This window comes from Salvia hispanica, unplaced genomic scaffold (assembly GCF_023119035.1).
Source record: "Salvia hispanica cultivar TCC Black 2014 unplaced genomic scaffold, UniMelb_Shisp_WGS_1.0 HiC_scaffold_342, whole genome shotgun sequence".
NCBI lineage: Eukaryota > Viridiplantae > Streptophyta > Magnoliopsida > Lamiales > Lamiaceae > Salvia > Salvia hispanica.
This window is the reverse complement of record NW_025952072.1, coordinates 1-8916: the sequence shown is the minus strand read 5'-3', so window position 1 is coordinate 8916 and position 8916 is coordinate 1. Positions and strand designations below refer to the sequence as shown.

General features: G+C 36.2%; 2 protein-coding genes across 2 annotated transcripts; one reads left to right on the top strand and one right to left on the bottom strand.

The window, feature by feature from the left end:
- The first annotated feature begins 2230 nt into the window (after nt 1-2230).
- Nucleotides 2231-5009, top strand: LOC125198973 (protein FAR1-RELATED SEQUENCE 5-like). The gene is made up of 4 exons (XM_048097180.1): nt 2231-2276; nt 2670-3432; nt 3594-3918; nt 3975-5009. The coding sequence occupies exons 1-4, from the start codon at nt 2231-2233 to the stop codon at nt 5007-5009; spliced, it is 2169 nt and encodes a 722-aa protein (XP_047953137.1).
- Nucleotides 5010-5907: 898 nt separating this feature from the next.
- Nucleotides 5908-7194, bottom strand: LOC125198972 (protein FAR1-RELATED SEQUENCE 5-like). The gene has a single exon (XM_048097179.1). It carries the CDS (start codon nt 7192-7194, stop codon nt 5908-5910), a length of 1287 nt encoding a protein of 428 aa, XP_047953136.1.
- Between the last annotated feature and the right edge of the window lie 1722 nt (nt 7195-8916).

Below are 8916 nucleotides of genomic sequence, written 5' to 3'. Positions count from 1 at the left end.
TCCAGTACATACAGGCTGTTTCACGGATGGAGACGTCAAGACCATCTTGTCGACGCTGTGATAGTCCCGAAATTCCAGCTATGACAACAAAATGAAGTGATATTCTAATTGAATGGTGTAATAATCTCATTGGTTGATGTAATAAACTATTTGATTGAAGTTTGTGTAGAAACGTTTGAAGTCGTATTGGAATAAAGTAAATACCTTGTTCGATGAAGCAATTACGTTTTTGAATGAAGTAATAAACCTACTAGAATGAATTGTATTTTTTAAAGTGAATAAAGTAAAAATCCAGTTCAATGGATTCAAATGAAGCATGTGTTGAATCATTTCAAAACCTACTGGAAGTATGTAAAAACATACTTTGGTTTCAAGGTATTATATATCGGAATGAAGTAATAAATCTGCTAGAATGAAGTAAATTGAGTTTGTAATGAAGACCGAAATAATTTACACATCAAAAGATCTCATAAAAAACTAGATCTAATGACCCTAATTGGGTCTCTAGTTCAGTCTTTAAAATTAGTTCGACATTAATCACAACTCCTTAAAACGATATATATAGAGGATGAAAAATAATGAATTTTGATATTATAACTTTCATATTTTTTATTACTCCCTCCATCCGTAAAAAGATATCTAAATTTGTCATTATGGAGTGAATGCGATTTAAAGTCTCATTTACCTTTCTCCCATTTTAAACAATTGAAACCCACCACTCAACCAAATCATTCCATCCTCATTCTACTATAAAATTGTTATATAAAATGTAGGGTCAATATTTCACTAACTCATTTGCTTATTTTTCTTCACAAAGGCAAAACAATTTCTAAAAACCGATGTCAAGTCAAAATGCGACTATAAATCGTGAATCGAGGGAGTATAATATATAAATATTTTTAAATTTTAAATAAAATATTTACCAATGAGATTATAGCAAATGTCAATCTTTTGGCTGAATATTTCGTTTTAAAATTAATATATATATAGGGGTGCGTTAAAATGACAACACTCTTTAATGACAAAGTGACACCACCCTAGACTGCAATATTATATATGCTAGACTGCAATAGTATAAACGCTAGACAACAATCTACAACAATCTATAGATTGCAGTCTAGCGTATTGGATATTACAAGCCCCGTCACCTTGTAGTCTAGAGTATTGGATATTGCAGTCTAGAGTATCGGATGTTGTAGTCCGCGTAAATTTACCCTTGCGAATTTTTTATGATTGCCACATTGCAGCTGATTATTCGTCCACATGTACAAATGATTGGCTAGGAGTGGTGGTATGGTGTTATTTTAAGAGGGGTTGTCATTTTAACACATCCCTTAATATATATATATATAGGGATGCGTTAAAATGACAACACTCTTAAAATGACAATGTGACACCACGCTAGACTGCAATATTATATATGCTAGACTGCAATAGTATAAATGCTAGACTCAAGCAATCTATAGATTGCAGTCCTAGCGTATTGATATTGCAAGTCGGGAAAAGTTGCGCCTAGTGTATTAGATATTGCAGTCCGTGAAAATTTACCCTTAAGCAATTTTTATGATTGCCACATGGCAGCTTATTATTCGTGCACATGTACAAATGATTGGCTAGGAATGGTGGTATGGTGTTACTTTAAGAGGTATTGTCATTTTAACACAATCCTATATATATATAGGGTTGTGCTAAAATGACAACACCATTTAATATAACATCATACCACCATTCTAGGCCCGTAGATCTAGAAATCCTAGGCTTATTAAGCTGCCATGTGGCAACTTATTTTAATTAATTTGAACCCAATTAAAACTCTGAAGGGTAAAATAGTAATTCTCTATTCCTTAAATTGAACCGTGTGAATTAGATGGCGGAAATTAGACGATCATTCTGTGATATTGATCGCGACGATGAATTCTCAATTCATCACTCGCTGGATTCTTCATGAATTCTCAATTCATCAATTCAGAGTCACGCTCAATTCATCGATGAATTCTCCATCCAGATTCTCAATTTCACGTTGAATTTCACTCTTCATTTTCTGCAATTGGATTCTCAACATCAACAACTGAGCTGAATTTCACTCTTCAATTTCTGATCCATATTCAACAATTCAATTTCTCCACAATTCGTTTTCTGCAATTGGGTTCCGAATTTTCAATTTCAGTCCTAATTTGAGAACCGAGAAATCTCCAAATCGTTGTCTCTCTTCATAGGTTTCTGAAGATCTATGGGCGACTCGATCATCAATTTTGATTTGGATGTTTTTCCTGAAGGTGAGTAACGACATGTTTAGCTGGAAAAATTATGATGACGAATTGTGATGACGAATTGTGATGACGATTATTGATCTTTTGTTTGAAAAATTATGCTTCTGTTTATGTTCAATACATGTTGAAGAGTAGTTTTCGATGAATACTTGTTTAATAGAGTATGTTTCTACTTCTGTTCAATATTGGTAGAGGAGTAATGTTCGACTTCATAAAGCATAATGCAGAGTATTAACCTATGATCTCATCGCAATACTATGTTTCTGGTGATTCTGATTTTGTTTAGTATAGTTTGTAGTAATTGCTGGTTTATGTGTATCACATTGCTGTTCACCTTATCGTTTATTGCAGTCAATTGTATCTGAACTAATTTGCCTCATGTTTTATCTTTTTATCCAGTTGCATGTGTGCCAGCATGCCCCAACGAACTCCGTCCTTATGTTGGTAAGAAATTTCATTCATTAGATGAGGGTATTGCCTTTTATGAAGCTTATGGTCGTGAAACTGGTTTTGATGTGCGTAAACGTGGAAGCAAATCTACTAGAGATGTTGTTACGTGGCAATATCTTGTTTGTAACAGAGAGGGATTGAAGGTGGGGATTGAAATGGATGAGATGCATGCACAAGAGGGTTTTATAACCAAACGTAGACGCGCATCCAAAAGGTGTGAATGTAGGGCGCGAATATCGCTTAAGTATGTATTTGAGGCTGGATTTTTGGGGTATGTTGTTCAAGAATTTGTGGAAGTTCACAATCATATTATGATTGAACTTCCGTTTAGACGTTACATGCATATTAACCGTAGGTTGGGTGAAGTACACAGGCGATTCATATGGGACTGCACGAAAGCCAATATTGGACCCACCATGACATTCAAATTCTTGAATGAGTTCTTGGGCGGCTATGACACTGTTGGAATCACCGTGGCAGAACTTAGGAATTATGTACAAGGTCTGAAAACTTATGTTGAAGGTTCTGATGCACAAATGTTGTTAGATGAAATGGCGAGGAAAAAGAAGGCATGTCCTGATTTCACATATCACTATCAGCTTGGGAGTTCAAAAGAGTTGAAAGCGCTTTTCTGGTGCGATGCAATATCTAAGCGGAATTATCAACTGTATGGTGATGTTGTCTCCTTCGACTCCATATACAATACCAATAGGTAATGCCTTGTTCGTTTATATATAAATTCTGCATTCCATGTGTTAGGTTTCTGTTTGGATAACATTGTAGATTAGGACTCTAATATTTGCAGTCTATTGTGTATTATATTGCAGTTTTGGACTCTAATATTGCAGTCTACCATTTATATGTATGAAACAGGTATTGCATGATATTTTCACCCTTTACGGGCAAGGACAACCATGGAAATCCAGTCACATTTGGAGCTGCACTCTTATCCAATGAGACCATAGAATCTTATTCATGGCTCTTCAAGCATTTTTTGGAATCCATGGGTCAAGCTCCTAAGATGATTGTTACTGACCAAGATAGATGTATGAGAGCTGCTATTCGTGATGTTTTGGTGGATACAAAGCATAGATGGTGCATGTGGCACATTATGCTTAAACTTACCGATAAAATTCCAAGGAGATGTCTAGAAAATGAAGAGTTGAAAAAAGAGATCAGTGCTTGTGCGTGGTCTGAGGTACTAGAGCCGGAAGATTTTGAAGATTCATGGATGGGGATAATGGATCATTATAGCTTCTTCATGTCGAGTGGTTTGTAACAATGTTTGGCGATAGAGAGATGTGGGTCCTTGCCTATTTTAGAGACTTTCCCATGGGGTCTCTTATTAGGACGACGTCTGTTTCCGAGTCTGAGAATAGCTTTTATAAAACATTCACCAGACCTCGCTCCAATCTAGTTGAGTTCATCATGAATTTTGATCATGCCTTGGCTACACAGAGAAATTCTAGCTCGAAGTTAGATTATATGGATTCAACTATTATACCACCGTTCTCCAGTCAGTTGGTATTAGAAAAACATGCTGCAACAAAGTACACTGATCACATGTTCAAGAGAGTGCAACGTGAGATAGTGGACGCATTGCACCATTGTAGCACTGATGGTTTGTTGAAAGATGATGTGTTAGAGATCTCCACAATAAAGGACAAGTATAGTAAATCTTGGGTTGTTACCTACACGACCAGTGAGGATTCGTATTCCTGTTCTTGCAAATTGTTTGGGAGAGAGGGAATTCTTTGTAGTCATATATTTTTGGTTTTCAAGAACAGGTTTTTGAAGGTTATACCTGATAAGTACTTCCATGTGAGTTGGTTGAAGACTGCCTTAGATGATGCTATTCGTGGACCAGCTCGATGTTTGACAGATCTTGAACTTTTATCAGATCCAAACCAACAGTCAAAGAATAAAGTTGCTGACATATTTTTCAGTTACATGAAAAAGTTTGATGCTGATAGTGCCATCATTGATTTATTTTCAGCTGGAATTGATGAGCTTGGGAAGAGTCTTATGACAAGAATCCATGAACCATCTTCAGGAGAAAAGGATAAGCCAGTTAAAGATTTCTATTTTGCTGAAAAGCCAGCTGTGGTTAGAGTACAGCCACCATCAGTTGTATCCACCAAAGGTTCGATAAGTGATTCCAAAAGCCGTTTGGTGTCCGCGAAGGAAAAGGCTATAAAGTTGAACAGCAAACCATTGCGTCAGTGTAAAAAATGTGGCGAATTTGGTCACCATGACTCTAGGAACTGTGGTCGACAAAAGGGAAAATAAAATTTTTAGTTCATTTTTACATTATCAGGTTGCAGTCTTATACAGAAGATATTGCAGTATTAGGGTAGATATATTGCAGTCTAATGAAACGAGTGCAGACACACTATTTTCTTCTTTCTATTCCTTCATTACTATTAATTTTATACTATTGTTTCCAAGTTGCCTTTTATTCCATTAAATAGTCTAACTTCAATCTTTTTTAATTACAAAATTTTACAGTACTATATTGCAGTCTTATTCAATGAATATTGCTGTGTTACCACAGCAATGTTGCAGGTTACAATTGTTCTTTCTGATGTAGTTTAATAGAACGAGAGTATAGCTAGGTGGTACACAACCTTAAAGTCAGTATTCTCTACAACCAAAGCATAATTAGCTTTCAAGTGCTAGGAAAACATCACATGACTTTAAAGAAATGTTCACTCAAATTCCATTAATTTCATTCACTAGATGATTCTTTTAAGTTTCTTTTATGCAAAGTCATGTGATGTTTTCCTAGCACTTGAAAGCTAATTATGCTTTGGTTGTAGAGAATACTGACTTTAAGGTTGTGTACCACCTAGCTATACTCTCGTTCTATTAAACTACATCAGAAAGAACAATTGTAACAATAATATGTAAACTGCAACATTGCTGTGGTAACACAGCAATATTCATTGAATAAGACTGCAATATAGTACTGTAAAATTTTGTAATTAAAAAAGATTGAAGTTAGACTATTTAATGGAATAAAAGGCAACTTGGAAACAATAGTATAAAATTAATAGTAATGAAGGAATAGAAAGAAGAAAATAGTGTGTCTGCAATCGTTTCATTAGACTGCAATATATCTACCCTAATACTGCAATATCTTCTGTATAAGACTGCAACCTGATAATGTAAAAATGAACTAACAATTTTATTTTCCCTTTTGTCGACCACAGTTCCTAGAGTCATGGTGACCAAATTCGCCACATTTTTTACACTGACGCAATGGTTTGCTGTTCAACTTTATAACCTTTTCCTTCGCGGACACCAAACGGCTTTTGGAATCACTTTTCGAACCTTTGGTGGACACAACTGATGGTGGTTGTACTCTAACCACAGCTGGCTTTTCAGCAAAATAGAAATCTTTAACTGGCTTATCCTTGTCTCCTGAAGATGGTTCATGGATTCTTGTCATAAGACTCTTCCCAAGCTCATCAATTCCAGCTGAAAACAAATCAATGATGGCACTATCAGCATCAAATTTTTTCATGTAACTGAAAAATATGTCAGCAACTTTATTCTTTGACTGTTGGTTTGGATCTGATAAAAGTTCAGGATCTGTCAAACATCGAGCTGGTCCACGAATAGCATCAGCTAAGGCAGTCTTCAACCACCTCACATGGAAGTACTTATCAGGTATAACCTTCAAAAACCTGTTCTTGAAAACCAAAAATATATGACTACAAAGAATTCCCTCTCTCCCAAACAATTTGCAAGAACAGGTATACGAATCCTCACTGATCGTGTAGGTAACAACCCAAGATTTACTATACTTGTCCTTTATTGTGGAGATCTCTAACATATCATCTTTCAACAAACCATCAGTGCTACAATGGTGCAATGCGTCCACTATCTCACGTTGCACTCTCTTGAACATTTGATCAGTGTACTTTGTTGCAGCATGCTTTTCTAATACCAACTGACTGGAGAACGGTGGTATAATAGTTGAATCCATATAATCTAACTTCGAGCTAGAATTTCTCTGTGCAGCCAAGGCATGATCAAAATTCATGATGAACTCAACTAGATTAGAGCGAGGTCTGGTGAATGTTTTATAAAAGCTATTCTCAGACTCGGAAACAAACGTCGTCCTAATAAGAGACCCCATGGGAAAGTCTCTAAAATAGGCAGGGACCCACATCTCTCTATCGTCAAACATTGTTACAAACCACTCGACATGAAGAAGCTCATAACGCTCCATTATCCCCATCCATGAATCTTCAAACTCTTCCGGCTCTAGTACCTCAGACCACACACAAGCACTAATCTCTTTTTTCAACTCTTCATCTTCTAGACATCTCCTTGGAATTTTGTCGGTAAGTTTAAGCATAATGTGCCACATGCACCATCTATGCTTTGTATCCACCAAAACATCACGAATAGCTGCTCTCATACCTCTATCTTGGTCAGTAACAATCATCTTAGGAGCTTGACCCATGGATTCCAAAAAGTGCTTGAAGAGCCAAGAATAAGATTCTGTGGTCTCATTGGATAAGAGTGCAGCTCCAAATGTGACTGGCTTTCCATGGTTGTCCTTGCCCGTGAAGGGTGAAAATATCATGCAATACCTGTTTCATACATGTAAATGGTAGACTACAATATTAGAGTCCAAAAACTGCAATATAATACACAATAGACTGCAAATATTAGAGTCCTAATCTACAATGTTATCCAAACAGAAACCTAACACATGGAATGCAGAATTTATATATAAACGAACAAGGCATTACCTATTGGTATTGTATGTGGAGTCGAAGGAGACAACATCACCATACAGTTGATAATTCCGCTTAGATATTGCATCGCACCAGAAAAGCGCTTTCAACTCTTTTGAACTCCCAAGCTGATAGTGATATGTGAAATCAGGACATGCCTTCTTTTTCCTCGCCATTTCATCTAACAACATTTGTGCATCAGAACCTTCGACATAAGTTTTCAGACCTTGGACATAATTCCTAAGTTCTGCCACGGTGATTCCAACAGTGTCATAGCCGCCCAAGAACTCATTCAAGAATTTGAATGTCATGGTGGGTCCAATATTGGCTTTCGTGCAGTCCCATATGAATCGCCTGTGTACTTCACCCAACCTACGGTTAATATGCATGTAACGTCTAAACGGAAGTTCAATCATACTATGATTGTGAACTTCCACAAATTCTTGAACAACATACCCCAAAAATCCAGCCTCAAATACATACTTGAGTGATATTCGCGCCCTACATTCACACCTTTTGGATGTGCGTCTACGTTTGGTTATAAAACCCTCTTGTGCATGCATCTCATCCATTTCAATCCCCACCTTCAATCCCTCTCTGTTACAAACAAGATATTGCCACGTAACAACATCTCTAGTAGATTTGATTCCACGTTTACGCACATCAAAACCAGTTTCACGACCATAAGCTTCATAAAAGGCAATACCCTCATCTAATGAATGGAATTTCTTACCAACATAAGGACGGAGTTCGTCGGGGCATGCTGGCACACATGCAACTGGATAAAAAGATAAAACATGAGGCAAATTAGTTCATATACAATTGACTGCAATAAACGATAAGGTGAACAGCAATGTGATACACATAAAGCAGCAATTATTGCATAAAAAAATCTAACAGCAATATGACAACAATTACTAAAACTATTAAACAGAATCAGAATGAGCAAACAGAACAATTAGTACTACATAATCAGAATATAACAAAACATAACTAGGCAATTAAAATATAACAAAACACAATCAGAAACAACAAATAGAACAAACTATGCAACCATATAACAAAACAGCAAGATGTAATACGTAAAACAGCAAATCATACAAAACAGAATCAGAAACAAAGCAACATTCAACAAAAACTTTCCCTACAATCAAAATCACAAAATACTCTTCAATCTGACAAAATTGGCAAACAATCCATCACTAAATATGACAATAATCCATAGTGCGACAGAAAACACATGAAAAATTGATCGAGAATTGAGGTAATGACGAAATCCACCTGCTGGAAAAACATCCAGATCAAAATCGATAATTGATTCACCCATATTTGAACGAATTTATGGAATGGATTGCAGAAATAACAGAATCGATTGCAGAGATCAAACTGAGATGAATCGCACAGCTCGTGTCATTGAATTGGTCAAATTGAGATGAACTCAAACT

What these genes read in the sequence shown, in the direction of transcription:
- LOC125198973 (XM_048097180.1), top strand. Translation starts at nt 2,231, where the DNA reads ATGGGCGACTCGATCATCAATTTTGATTTGGATGTTTTTCCTGAAG. An exon ending in TTTGGATGTTTTTCCTGAAG is followed by an intron (nt 2,277 to 2,669) that starts GTGAGTAACGAC and finishes CTTTTTATCCAG; the next exon opens with TTGCATGTGTGCCAGCATGC. An exon ending in TCCATATACAATACCAATAG is followed by an intron (nt 3,433 to 3,593) that starts GTAATGCCTTGT and finishes TGTATGAAACAG; the next exon opens with GTATTGCATGATATTTTCAC.
- LOC125198972 (XM_048097179.1), bottom strand. Translation starts at nt 7,194, where the DNA reads ATGGGTCAAGCTCCTAAGATGATTGTTACTGACCAAGATAGAGGTATG.